Here is a 15,282-nt window from a genome sequence, read left to right as displayed (position 1 = left end):
CTTATTTTTCCATACGTACTATTTGTATTTCTAGATACTGGTTTCCATATGCATGTTCTTCCCAGTCCATTCATCACACTCTTATCATTTTAAGCTCATTTCAACAAAATATTGTATGAATTTATAAATATGAAATGAGACAGGTTTAACTTAAACAGTTATACAAATGATTTTAAACTCACATCATTCCATAAACTACCACCAAACATCTTATTGGGACTACCACGGTCATGAATTAGCAGCATACCACATACCTTGTGCACTTCTAATCAGTGTGAATAATTTTGCACAAAATATAAAAACTATAAAAACAAACAGAACTAAGTCAACACACTGAGCATTAAAGTTGCAGAGAAGCAGCATAAATGTATGAATATCATGGCATTCCCAGCACTATGCGAAGAAGGAAATGATAAAAGGTGGAAGGAATATATAGATGGTCTTGTAAGAGAACCAAACTTAAAGGAAAATGTACAAAAAGAGAAAATGAAGTAATTGAAGATGGTGGTGTGATACTGCAAGAAGAATTTGACAGAGCACTGAAAGACCTGAGTTGAAACAAGGCCACTAGGATAAGCAACATTTCCTCAGACTTATCAAGATCCTTCGGAGGGCCAGCAATGACAGAACTATTGCACCAGGGTTGCAATATATGTGACACTGATGAAGTACCTCTGACTAGAAGAAGAATACAACAACTCCAGTTCCAATGACCGCAGGTGCCGACACATTAGAGTACTACTAAACCATCAGTTTAATAAGTCATGACTGCAAATATTGACACATATAACATACAGATTAACTCAAAAACTAGCAGAAGCTGACCGTGGGGAAGGTCAGTTTGGGTTCCAGAGAAGTGTAGCAACATGTCTTACCTCAGAAGACAAATTGCAGAAAGGAAAACCTAAGTTTATAGCATTTGCAGATACAGAGAACATCTTGACAATGTCGGGTGGAATACACTCTTTAAAATTCTGAGAGCAGCAGGGATAAAATACAAGGAGCAAAAAGCTGTTTACAACTTTCACACAAACCAGACTGCAGTTGTAAGAGTTGAAAGGTATGGAAGGGATATAGTAGTCGAGAAGGAAGTGAGACTGGGTCGTTGCCTATCCTCGATGTTACACAATCTGTATACTGATCAAGCAGTAAAGAAAACCAAGGAGAAATCTAGTAAGGAAATTAAAGTTCAGGGAGCAGAAATAAAAACTTAGCACTTGTTGAAGACTTTGTAATTCTGTCAGGGATGGCAAAAGGCTTGGAAGAGCAGTCAAATGGAATGGATAGTGTCTTGAAATAGGATTGCGAGATGAAAATTAACAAAAGTAAAACAATGGTAATGGAATATAGTCAAATTAAATCAGGCAGTGCTAAGGAAATTAGATTAGAAACTGAGACACTAAAAGTAATACACGAGTTCAGTTTGTTGGGTAGCTAAATAACTGATGATGGCCAAAGTAAAGATGTATAAAATGGAGACTGGGAAAAGCATGAAAAGTGTTCTGAAGAAGAGGATTTTGTTAATATCTGACATACATTTAACTGATGGGAAGCCTTTACTGAACGTATTTGTGCCTGGAGTGCAGCCTGGTACGGATGTGAAATGTGGACAATAAGCAATTCAGACAAGATGAGCATGAAGCTTTTGAAATGCGCTGCTATAGAAGAATGTTGAAGATGAAATAAGCAGATCAAGTAACTAATTAGGATGTATTGGATCAAATTCGGGAGAAAAAATTTTGGCACAACTTGATTAAAACAAGGGATCGGTTGATAGAACGCATACTGAGGTGTCCTGAATCACTTTGGTAATGGAGGGAATTATGGGACGCCAGAAACTACTGAGGGAAAAATTAGCATGAAAGCTGCAGTAGTTATTCAGAGATGAATGGCTTGCTCAGGTAGGGTAGCATGGACATCTGAATCGAACCAGTCTTCAGTCTGGAGACTACGATAATAGCTCTGCACCCACAAAAAATATATTTGCAATTAGAATTTTTCTGGAAGGTAGAATATCAACTGTTAGTGATCATACTCTACCATTACATATTGTATACCTATACCCATTCAATAGTACTGCAAAATTTTGTGGTCACTGTGTCAATACAAATTCTGAGTGGTGTTTACACATTGAGATGTGTAAAGGAGTTTGATCTTATACAGGGTCTTTATAAATGGATATTGGGGTTTTAACACTTTATGACATTTATTATATTAAACTTACAGTTACAAATGATACGTCAAATGAAAGAGCAACTCAAACAGTTTTACCAAGAATCTTACAAATGTTCAATGTGATCACCATTTGTCACACAGCACACATCAAGTCAATAACAAGGTCCCATAATTCACATATATTTTGTGACTAATTGCCCTGACTGCACATACCCTGCCCCCATTTCTGCATTACTGTACTCTGGTGTTGTCAGATTAACTTCATTCTTATACTGTGATTATAACTTCTGTTTTCACCGACCACTTCCACACCAAACACTGAAAAAAACTGAACAATAACTGAACTTCCCAATAAATTATTATTGAGTGCCATACATTTCTTGAATATCTGAGAATGACATCCTATCTCACTCACAGTTTTTACTTTGCAATATCTTTCTGCTACTATCCAATCTCATTAAGACTCTCCTATACATTTTGCTGAAGTTAAACCCTGGAAAAAAGGACATAAAATAGAACAGCTTAGCCACAATCTAAGGACTATTTTCAGAGTGAATCATTCCCTGTCCAGCATAAAGTGTTAATCTGCAACAACTTTCATTACATTGTACAGTCTGCTGCAATCTGAAAGAATGACTGGAATCAATAATTATTTTTACATGATTAATGGAGGTGTCACTTTTTTGGCACAAAATCTGATTGTAGGAATCATCTTCTGCATGTGCTATAAAGGGGTGTTTCACTAAAGCTTAACATATATTGTTTTCCAAATTTATATGATAATTTGTTTCGCAATTTTTAATTTAGTATAGCCTTCCTAATGGAATGAACCAGTAAGACACTAATGTAATACTTCCACATACAACTACACATTTAAATATGATACAAAAAGTAAAAGCTCACCTGTTGGTCCTGTGGTGTCAGGGCGACTACAACACATGCCCATGTTGAATGTTATGTTGTTATGGACTCGAGGAGCCAGATATCAGACCTAGTGCCTCATGCTTCTAGCAGCATGGCACATTACATCTAACGCTGCACCACTTTTCATGCTGCATTGCGTGCTGCCAGTTTGCTGGTAGCTATAAAAATAATTTTAATGTCACTGCAATGATTACTGAACTATTTTAGTGAATAGGGTAATACAGACATTTTACATAATCGTTGGGGGATATGTGAGAAAAACGTTATTTAAGACAGAATTTATCTTAGCATATGACAATTTAAAATAAAGATTAAAGTTTCAGCACTATTGCAAAGAACAGGTAAGTCTGCTTTCAAACTGTTTTACCCACAGTAAAAATGTTGATGCAATTCAATAATGAATGATTTTTACAATTACTGAAATGTGTTTTATTTACTCTTTAATATTATGCATCCCAAATTTCAAACATTTAAATGAGCCAAATGAGTCCAGGCAGCAAAATATGTTCCAGACTCTGAATATGTCCTAAGATTCTATAACAAATCAAAGTCAAGGATAATGGACAAAAGTTCTATGGATCGCTTCTACTACCCTCTTGCAGACTGAGGAGATATGTGCCTTTTTCAGAGAATTGGGCATGGTTTTTTTTTGTTCATGGGATCTATGATAGTTTACAGTTAGAAGAGGGGCTAACTCAGCCACAAATTCAGTATGGATTCTGTTGGGGCCTGGAGCTTTGCTCAATTTTATCAATTTCAGCTGTTTCTCAACACCACTGACACTGATTCTTACTTGATTCATCTTTTCAGTGGTAAAGGGATTAAAGTGGGGGAATAATCCTGGGTTTTCATTGTAAAGGAACATTTTAAAATGGAGTTAAGCATTTCAGCTTTTGCTCTGCTACCTTCAATTTCAGTTCCTGTCTCATTCACTAGGTACTGGACATTAACTTCGGTGCAACTAACGGTCTTTACATACAACCAGAATTTCTTTGGATTTTGTGAAATGTCACTTTAGAATATTCTGCTACGGTAATTACTGAAGGCATCATGCAGTGCTCTCTTGACAGCCAAACATGTTTCATTCAGCATCTCTCTATCTACAGCCCAAGCTTTGTTTTACAGCTATGATGCAGTAATCTCTGTTTTCTTATATTTCTTTATAGTGACTGCATACCCCCCCCCCCCCCCCCAAATTATGAACTGCTCTTCTGATTCCTCTACATGCTCCTGATCTGTGCTGAAAGTTTCAATTTCCTCACTGAGATACAACACTACTGATTTTTTATCTAGTTTACTAAACAATATATATCTTTCTGCTTGTTTTAGTTGTCCTTTGTACTTTGGTTATCATTGTTGCCACAACTGTGTCATTGTCACTGATACCAGTTTCAATGTGTATGTCCTCAAAGATGTCAGGTCTCTTTGCTGCCATTAGATCCAATATACTTCCATCATGAGTGGGGTTCCTAACCATATTTTCTAGGTAGTTCTCAGAAAATACATTTAGTAAAGTTTCACATAATGTCTTATCATCTCCACAACTAACAAAACTAATGTTTCCAGTTATTTGTTGGATGATTAAAGTCTCCACCAATGATTGCAGTGTGACTGGGGAACTAACATACAAGTGAACTGAGGTTTTCTCTACATTCTTCGGTTACATCAGGAGATGAGTCTGGTGGGCATTAGAAGGATCCAGTAATCATTTTATGCCCATCCCTGAACTGAGTCTTGCCGAAACCATCTCACATGCAGCTTTAATTTCTATCTCGGTGGATTTGAGTTTCATGTCCACTGTGGCAAATACACTACCCACTTCTCCCATTTGCCTGTCCTTTCAACATATACTCAAATTCTTCCCAAAAACCTCACTGCTATCAGTTTCAGGTTTGCCACTTATCTCACGATAATCTACCATCGCTCCCACAAACAGAAAACCGTGCCCAGTTCTTGGAAAACAGCACGTCATACACTTCTACATGAAGAGTAGTAGAAGTGGTCCACAAAACTTCCATTCAGTATCCTTGAAATCGATTTGTGTAGAATTTCACAACATACTCTGAGCACAAATGTTATGAGGTATCTTCAACACAATGACTTTCTCAATGCCAACCAGCATGGATTTCGAAAACATCAGTCACGTGAAACCAAACTCCCACTTTTCTCACATGACATACTAAAAGCTTTGGATCAAGGCAACCATGTTCCGAAAAGCATTTGACTCAGTACAACACCTACGCTTACTGTCAAAAGTATGATCATAGGGGGAATCAAGTGAAATTTGTGACTGGACTGAGGACTTTTTTGTAGCAAGAACACGCATGTTATCTTGGATGGAGAGTCGTCACGACACATAGAAGAAACTTCAGGTGTGCCCTAGGGAAGTGTGTTAAGACCCTTTCTGTTCATATTACATATTAATGAACTTGCAGACAATATTAACAGTCAATCAGGCTTTTGGAGATGATGCAGTTAGATAATATCTATAATGAGAGAAGCTGCATAAATATTCAGTCAGATCTTGACGAGATTGCAACGTGGTGCAGAGATCGGCAACTTGCTCTAAATGTTTAGAAATGCAAACTTTTGCACTCCATAACATGAAAAAATGTAGTATCCTATAACTGTAATATCAATGAGCCACACCTGGAATCTGACAACTCGTATGGGTGTAATACTTTTAGGGATATGAAATGGCATGATTACACAGGTTCAGCTGTGGGTAAAGCAGATGGTAGACTTCTGTTTATTGGTAGAATACTGCAATCAGTCTACAAAAGAGATTGCTTACAAATCATTTGTGCGCACCATCCTAGAATACTGCTCAAATATGTGAGACACTTACCAAATAGGGTCAACAAGGGATATTGAATGTGTACAGAGACGGCAGCATGGATGCTCACAGCTCTGTCTTATTCATGTGTCTGTGTCTCAGAGGTAATGGAGGAACTGAACTGGCATACTCTTGAAGACAGACATAATCTATCCTAAGAGAGTCCATTAATAAAGTTTCAAAAGCCAGTTTTGTATGATTACTCTAGGAACATACTATAACCCCTATGTATCACTAACAGGGATCGTGAGGATAATATAAGAATTATTACTACATACACATTGGCATTCAAACAATCATTCTCCCGCACTCCAAATGTGAATCGAACAGAAACACACCCAATAACTGGTTCAATGGGGTGCACCCTCAGCCATGCACCTCACTGTGGTTTGCAGAGTATGGATGTAATAATTCCTATTAAAGCCAATACTGTGCCCTCTTTTCCATTGTGTGTGCACCAGGTGTGACATGTGACAATTAGATCTCTACATTCTTCCTGATCTCATTCATTCATTTCCCAAACAAACAATTCCAACAATCCACAACACCATATGAAGAGGAATTTTCTATTTTTAGTGTCAGTTGTACAACAGAAAATGCGCTCACTAAAGGCTGAGAAAAATCAACAGGTTAATGACAACACTCACTCCAGCAGGTGCCCCCAGGAAATAAAGAGATGTGGAGTATGTCAAAAACTGTTGCTTCTATATCAAAAATTTCAGGTTGATAAGTGATTTAGAGAAAAAAAAGGAAGGAAGATTGGAGCTTAATGTTACATCAACATCATGACAAGGCACACACTTAGTTACTACACTAGGCCTAATGTAGAAAGAAACATAACCTTTTTCAAAGGAACTATCCAAGCATTTACCTCAATCTCTTTATGGAAAAACACAGAAAAACGTGACAGTTTATTTGTACAGTCATATTTAATCAGTAATTTAAAGAAACATATGTAAAGAAGTTGGTGTTCAAGAACACTGCAAGACATCAACAAAGAAAATGTCTTAGGCTTCGAACAGCACTTTACATTCACATCTACATCTATTCCATCCTCAGTTGCTACTACAAGCACCTCACCTCAAAGAATTTCACTTTTTTATACACAAACACTGGCTAGCTCAGGCAACCAGCACTGTCTATCAACTAAAGTAAGTAAATTACTGTTCAGTATATACCTCTCTTCTTATTGGTTTGTTATAGGCAGAAGTTTTTGATTGGTTTTAATCAACAAAATTAGTTCTTTACTTAAGCATGTGAGTGGGAATGGTTTTATTGATATAAAAGCCTCAGAACTTGCAGTCTTTACATCTCAATTACGTGTACATCTTTTACTGTCTTGACATGGCTGGTCCCCAATCAACCTGAAACAGTGGAAAATCTAGTGCTAAAACCAAGGGAAAGAAAATCAAGTACCAGGAGACTTTAAAAAAGTTATACCAAATATAAAGGCTGGTGTTCAAATTTTCACCATTAGTAAAAAAAGTAACTGGCCAAAACTTAACCACTTCAACCAAACATTGAAAATAGGATCAACAAATAATGATAAAGCTGTTCAAACAGGTTAGGGGAGTGCAGTCAAGTAAGTTGTTTGTTTGAACATTTAATATGCCAACAGAAGCTACTAAAGTTTCACGAAGATTTAAATACTGACAAATGTCACTTATTTTACGGCTAAAGGGAGGCTCTGGCAAACATTCTGCAATTTCTAGGATTGACAGGAAATATAAATGGTGTCATTAAAATGCAACAATCTCTCTGCACATAAACGTAACTTGAATTTAACTTCAGAACTTATACCTACTACTCATTGTGAGAAGCATTCACAATGGAAAGAAATAATGAGAAATTTACAAGAAACCAAATTATAAATGTCAACAAAATATTTATTCACTACTTTGTTATACCCTGAATTAAATTCTTTTCAGGTTATGTCAATGTAAAGAGTGTGATTGAACATTGTGATGCCTGAGAGTATACAACTAAAATTTGGTATGCTCATTGTTTCATACTGCATTTTTTGCACAATAAATTCTATGCAACTCGTAATAAATCCACTGTCAGAGCACTCATTAGTTTTGATGTAGCTAAAGGCATATATGTTTAACATCTTCAAATCAATAAACACAGCATTAGTTCCACTGAAGAAAGATGATGCAGCAAAGCAACAATGCTCATTTTACAGGAAGCAGCATACATTTGCCATCAGTTATTTAGGGAAGAATACTCATTTATTTGAATTGCTGTACTATTAAGAATCGAACTGACAATCCAAATGATGAACACTTGAAGCAATGCCAATCACTGGATAACATTAAAACCTACACCAGTACAACATACATGTACTTCAAGCAGTCTTCTTCAGTAAGTTGTGCATATCGGCACATGATTGCAAAACAGATATATAGAACAGAGAATATACAACCTCTACCTGAAACAAATGCCAATATTCATCTGCCAAAATCTTATAGAAGTCAGATGGAAAATAAAGACACCTTTATTTGGTTATTAAGCAATGCCATCCAAAGGGTTAACTCTTTATGTAATATAATTCCAAGAGGAATGGCTTGAGATGTGCTATGAATAACGGTGGTACTGAATTAAAGATGATGTTATTAAGTTGTAACAATAGCAAAGCTAATTAAAGGTCTAAAAAATGCATACCGAAACTACAGATGAGTATAGTAATAGCAGCTTTCACCAAACCCAAAACTGATGATAAGGTGAACTAAAGTAACAACAGACAGCTTAAACGAATACCGCACACATGGCAGTGGGGGGTTGGGGCACAATAATCACACGCAAGTGACGCAACAACTGCGAAGACGGCGGGGAAGGAAGGACAACAGCTACTGTCGCGGCAGGAAGCGATTGTACTTCCGTGACCAGCCGTACTCAAGTACAAAAGCGCGGATGTTGCATTCTGGTGATTTCAAATATTTTACAAGACAGCCAGAAGGAATGAGAACTACTCTGCCGCACACTGTCTTCGCACATTCTGTATCTAGTCGTAGGTAGTGCCTACACCGAAACCGTGAACTTCCCATAAAAAAGCGGTGCATCGAGACATAAACGTCCCGAGACATCGGCGGAAAGGGTTACCTCAGACGTGTGAGAAAAAATGCGTTGGTGAATTGAATTAACTACTAAAAACAGCTTTATGTGCGGTATTTACTGCCACTAAACAGAAACGAAAGTTCCGATTGACTAATAAAGAGTAAGCAACTGCAACTCCTAAAATACTTTCGGTAGGCTACATGACTTTTCAAAATTCTCTTCTATATCACCAATAGCTCGTTAACAATTCTGCTGATGAGTGTGTGCAAAATATTAATTACTGTGTGCCACAATCATAGTTGCAACCCATACGATACACATCTACATTACGCAAAAACCATGGTTAAACGCTAAATGTACTGACATGCACATACGAAACAGTATTATGGCTTTTCTTTACCTTGTCTGCATGCATTTTTTACTTACAACCAATTGTGTCAACACACAATCACTTCAGCTACAATACTCAAAGTTTGCATTCATAATTATTGTAAAATGTGACATGCATGAACAATGACACTTCCAACTAATGTGAACAGTTACTGTATACGGCAAAAAGTCAACAACACAAGTAATTTATTTCTTAGCGTAACCACATACTAAAAAAATAGCCAATGAAAACATTACAATCGTTATACCTTTTTGTCACTTGTAAACATCACACTACAGCCATAAACTTTTATCAAACCTTACTCTCGAATGTACTCCATGGATTGGGTTGTCATCCGTCCCGATATATCGGGACCGTCACCGTCATGGACCTTCTTGTCCCGATAAGACACAATTTTGTTCCGATTTTGCAAAATATGTATACGACGTCACTATGAAAAAGAGTATTTTCGTTGATGTCAGCCCAGCGGACTGATGGAAGAAATCGACTGCTTGCAGGGAATCAATCTTACAGCACCGGTTTAGCTACAGGCTGGCAAGTATGCGAGTGCCATAAATACGTAAAAGGGAAAAAAACTTGCTGAAAAAGATGAAATCTTCCGAAAAATATGGTGTCCACCTACTTTTTGCCGCAACAAGTTCCAAGTAATTGTGTTCTAAACAAAAAGTAATTATGTTAATGTCGCGTCCATGAAGAGGTAATTAGACATACAGACGTGCAATCCCGGATAGGGCTAGGAGGGAGAAGGAAATCGGCCATGTTCTTTTAAAGGAAGGCATTTTCCTTTACTGAGGAAAACAAGCGAGGGTGTCCGGACGGGACGCACCAAGGGTGAAACACGGGATTTTAAATTATAGCACGCTTCCTTTTTAAAGTCTCTCTGTTCCACTGGATCAAGGAAAAAGCGTCAGTGTGTAGTTCATGAACCACAGAATGAGCCGTGGCGGCTCCAGTTCATTTTATCTCTGACTTCCCGGTGCCTTCTTCCACTGGTGCTTCAACTTGCGGCTCGATTTTAACTTGCAATTTTCGTAAATGATCGCTGGCTTAGAGTGTCTGAAATAGGTCGGCAGTGGGTTGAGAGTGGAGAACGGGCAGGAGGGGTGCAGCGTAAGGGTATCACGCATAGGTTTTCGCACGCAACGGTTCCTTCAGCCGTAAGTTCTGTTTGTGCCGAGATCGACTTAGCACTTCTTTCTGTAGTGGTAATTTCACTGCTATATCGATGGTATTCAACTACGCCCTTTAGTAGATTTTTACTTCCCTCTTTATCCATGCTGTGCGTATCTGGACGCTTGCAGTTTGGACCCATCGTTTCCGCGTATGCGAGGACCATTACTGGAAAATTGTGCGGTCAGTATTGCCCGCGCTTTGATAGCTGTTCCTCTGTTTTTGGTGGCTTTCGACCACTGAAACATTTTAATTTGCTGTGATTAATATTGGCCGCAACCGTAATGTCCTCTGCATTTATTTCATCGGTGAAATTTGGGGTGTAAATAAGTGACTCTCCCTGCGTTGGCGATAAAGTCTATCGCTGAGACCTTTACTTGTTGTGGATTACGAAGGCCATAAGCCGTACAGCACTTTCAAATTCAGTGGTTTAATCGTGAAACTTCACTTTCGCCTCATGTGAACGGCAGTTTGTTGTTTGAGCTTTCGTGTTTAATTACGTTCTTTACTCAGTCTTATTAACTTGGGATTGAGCAGTGCGGCATAATCCCTATTCACCGAATTTGAGATTTTTTACGTATTTAAAGGTTTGTAATGTTACCCTTTAATGATTTTAAGGGGAACTCCCTGCATTAATAGGTGTGTGGAAACTAGGTTCTAGATGGTTGTCAAACCTGAGGACTGGTTCAAGGATAGACTGTTTGCAATGCCTAGTCACTAAGTATTCCTTTAGAGGGTTAAACTTAATCATTTAGTTGTTCTATGTGTTTCATTCAAGTAGGTACATGGCCGTGCAGTTTTAATGTAAAGATTACCTAAATTATTTGAGGAGACGTTACTTATATTTTTATAACTCCCTTACTTTCCTTCAGGCAGGGTTTTTTTCCCCTCAAGTAATATTTGCTGCCTTACTTTATGATGGATATTTTGGACACATAACCGTGATGTCTTAAGAATGTGGCGACTGTTGTTAATGTAATCTGTGTGCTAGATCTCACCTATGTGGTGTTTGTCAGCAGCGCCTATTAGCCTTGTGAAGCGCGAGCGCATTTCGGCGGCTGTCGGCCGCGAGGGTCTGTTGCTATTGTCTCCCTTCACGTGCCTTCCGGCTGTGTTTGAGGCGTGTTCGCCATCGTTATAGTGAAACTGTTTACTTTGGCAACTTGCCTTCCTTAAGTAAAGTTTTGCCTTTCTCTTCTTAAGGCTCTAATGTACTTGATTCAGCTTCTAAATATCCTGCCTAGAGGCCTATAAGTTAGCGCACTAGTACTTAAATTTCGAGGTAGTTCCTTTGTCTGTGTAGATATCTGCGTGTAAAATTGAGTGCTGAAGAAAATTTCCGTTCTGACTACCATCTCCTTAAATTTATATTTTTAATTATACCTCACTATTCTTAATTATAACTCGCTATTCTTTGCTCGGTCTCAATTTGTCATTGTATCCGTTCTATGGATGAAAGAAAATTTGTCAGATCTGCCATGTTTGGATATTTATTCTAAATTACCAGTTCTTAACTTAATGAATGGGACTGTTTAAGAAGATTGTGTCAGAGTTATCTTCTACTTACTTATTGTTTAAGAGAGGTTTATCATTTATTTTTTATTTGTTGCTAGCACTGATTCCTTGGGCTAGCAAGAATTAAAAGTTTAGTCATGTCAATCTATGGTTAATATTTTAAAAGGTTTATTTTCATTTAACAGCCCTTTATGTTCAGAGATATTTGGTGATTACTGTACTTCATTTTGTGCTATCACATGCACCGTAAATAAATGTGGTCATTCAAAGCACAAATGATGCAAGAATTGCGGACCCACCCTTCCATGTGGTTCTTTTTCTATCCCAACTGCCCGCCCACATGATGCCAAAGTTGTTTCGAGTATGATGCAAAAGTTTCGCTGGGAAGCGATCTCTCTCCGTGCGATTTCCATGAAGAATGACATTTGTGGTCGTCAATTTGCTTCAGACGAAGACGTGCACGCCAGCTAGAATAATGATTCCAAGTTTCTGGGTTTTTGGCTGAGTTCATGATGTCATTTTTCTTCCACATTATTTCGATAACCTTTTTAGTTGTCTTTGAATGGGGTCTGACGCAGTTTTCGTTGTTCACTGTTTGGACTCCAACCAACGGTCTCCGTGTAAGAGATCACTGACTCAACAAGAGCCCGCGAAATGATGCGCGCTGCCCACTGGCATCGCCACTGAGCCTGCTTTACGGTGCTGTTTAAGAATAAGTCACAGAAATGTAAGACCAGCAAAAACGCTATTCCAAACCAAGAAAGAAGACAGTTACAAGGAAGTATAACGTTGTGAGAAAAGAACGACGTAATATGCACTTAAAGCTAGAGGGGAGCGGTGAAGTTAAACTAGGCAACTACTCAAAGAGATGTACGTTCCTATAAAATACGTTTTGCGCGAGTTAACCTCGCGCAGCTTATATAGTCTCTGGGCAGGTAATGACAGTTTGCACATTAACACATTGTCAGTTGTCTACAGAAGTAGGGACATCCATATGGACGAAATCTATCACGCGTGTCCTGCCACCCACCCACCCACTGTTATGAGTACACCCTTCTACAGAATTTGCAATCCTCCAATTAAAAAAGAAGTAATCTACACCTAAAAAACAACAGAAAATGCATCAGCTCGGTGCCCTTTGCTATGAAAGACAGTTTGGCGGCCACTATAGTACTATACAAAAAGTACACCAGATTTCAATGGCTTGCCATCACTACTTCTACGGGGAGAGAGAGAGAGAGAGAGAGAGAGAGAGAGAGAGAGAGAGAGAGAGAGAGAGAGAGAGAGAGAGAGAGAGAGAGAGAGGGGGGGGGGGGGAGGGGGGGGTTCAAAAATGGTTCAAATGGCTCTGAGCACTGTGGGACTTAACATCTGAGGTCAACAGTCCCCTAGAACTACTTAAATCTTACTAACCTAAGGACATCACACACAACTATGCCCCCGAGGCAGGATTCGAACCCGCGACCGTAGCAGTCGCGCGGTTCCGGACTGAAGCGCGTAGAACCGTTCTGCCACCGTGGCCGGCGCGAGAGAGGGGGGGATGGGAGGCTGCGCTTCCTGCAATGTCCTTCCTGGCAGGGTATTTGATTTACTCGGCCTTGGGAGTCACTCACCGGAACGTGGTGCCATTCTCCTGGCAGATGCGCCTCGTTGCTGACGGCCGGTACTCCACGAGTTCCTGGCCATAGCACAATGCTATATTGTGCGGGACAATGGCTGACAGTGACAGGTTGTTTCTTAAACACTCACTCAAATCTTCGACGTATTTACTTTTGGATCAATTTAGTGTTTCCTGTGTTTTTCCAATGAGTGGATTCGGTCACGGAATTATAATTCTGAAAGATCTACAATCTATCCGCCTATGGATGCCACAACCTCTTTACCAGCCACAAATTTCTTTAGATGAGCGAAAAGGTTCAATTAGGGGAGTCCGAAATCGGTTGAATAATGCTGTTTCAATAGCTAAAACTTCAAATAATCCAGTTTTTCCGCTGCCTAAGCACCTTTATCGACAGGTGCGTTCCTGATGAAACTTGATTATTGTCTTTATTTTTCACTCCAGGACTCTTCTCGTGTTCATTTTCATTAAGCAAATCCAAAAGTCTTGATAGTATTGCCAGTTATCGTTATTTTCTTGACAGATTCCTCTGTGTCTCTAAATACAATGACAATAGCTTTCCACGTATGAATTCGATTTCGTGTTTTTTAACATCAGCACGTGTTCTACCCACCGTTTTGATTTCGTGTTCGTTTCTAACGTAAAGTCGGGAATCTAGGTCTCAACCACAGCAACAATTCACCGTTTAATAGGCGCTGGAATGTAGCTTACACTTTATGGTGGTAGTAGTGGTAGATGTAGTCATTCGTGATCACTTTCACAAGGATATTGGAAATGTGGTGTTTAAGAACAAACAACGTAATTTTTTACTCGACTGTGTGCTATTGTACTTTTTTTTTCCTTTCTTGACCAGTAGCTACAATTTTTGGACCCTTTCGTGTGAACTGTCTTCGAGACCAGAACGGTTACGTAGAATTCAACCACTGATTTCTTAAATTTTAAATATACAAGATTGAAAAAAAAACTTCTTCGTGATAAACCGTCAAAGTCAAGGAATTTTATGAAACCATGGTATTCGGTTACCCTTTTAAACTAATTATAATTTCCAGTTATTAGAAGTGCATACCTCCAACTGTTGTAGCTAAAAAAATTCTGAACAGAAAGAGACCCAATGAGCATATCTCTCTGAAATAAACTGCACTGCTAATGTCGCCACTCACTTTTGGTCTTCAGTCAGTATCTGACACAACTACGACCGGACGTGGTGCAGTGATAGTTTACTGTACGCACACATGGAAGGACAACGGTTCAAATCCTCGTCATTCCATCCAGATCTAGGTTTTTCGAGGTTATCCTAAACCGTTTAAGGCAAATGCCGTTCCCATGAATAGGGTACGGCCGATTTCCATCGTCTACCTTATCTACAATAGTTTTCCTAGTGCTCACTATGAGTAGGGTATATCACACAATTAATTTCACGGCTCAAAATGGTTCAAATGGCTCTGAGCACTATGCGACTTAACTACTGAGGGTCATCAGTCGCCTAGAACTTAGAACTAATTAAATCTAACTAACCTAAGGACATCACACACAACCATGCCCGAGGCACGATTCGAACCTGTGACCATAGCGGTCTCTCGTTTCCAGACAGTAGCG

The 15,282-nt window shown here is 38.8% G+C and overlaps 1 protein-coding gene across 21 annotated transcripts in view; it reads right to left on the bottom strand.

Moving 5' to 3' along the window:
* LOC126354434 (tyrosine-protein kinase Src64B) overlaps window positions 1-15,282 on the bottom strand; it is a 269,738-nt gene that overhangs the window by 131,423 nt on the left and 123,033 nt on the right. For 11 of the 21 annotated variants that reach the window (XM_050004110.1, XM_050004109.1, XM_050004103.1 and 8 more), the window contains one exon: window positions 3,079-3,257. In XM_050004110.1, coding sequence (XP_049860067.1) covers window positions 3,079-3,121 — 43 coding nt within the window. In that variant the 5' untranslated portion in view covers window positions 3,122-3,257. Of the gene's footprint in view, window positions 1-3,078; window positions 3,258-7,113; window positions 7,300-8,599; window positions 8,756-15,282 lie in introns of those variants that run through there. The other 10 variants (XM_050004113.1, XM_050004111.1, XM_050004101.1 and 7 more) reach the window with 5 other exon arrangements.

Source organism: Schistocerca gregaria, chromosome 3 (assembly GCF_023897955.1).
Source record: "Schistocerca gregaria isolate iqSchGreg1 chromosome 3, iqSchGreg1.2, whole genome shotgun sequence".
Classification (NCBI taxonomy): domain Eukaryota; kingdom Metazoa; phylum Arthropoda; class Insecta; order Orthoptera; family Acrididae; genus Schistocerca; species Schistocerca gregaria.
The sequence above is the reverse complement of the archived record's forward strand: the minus strand, read 5'-3'. Positions and strand labels throughout refer to the sequence as shown.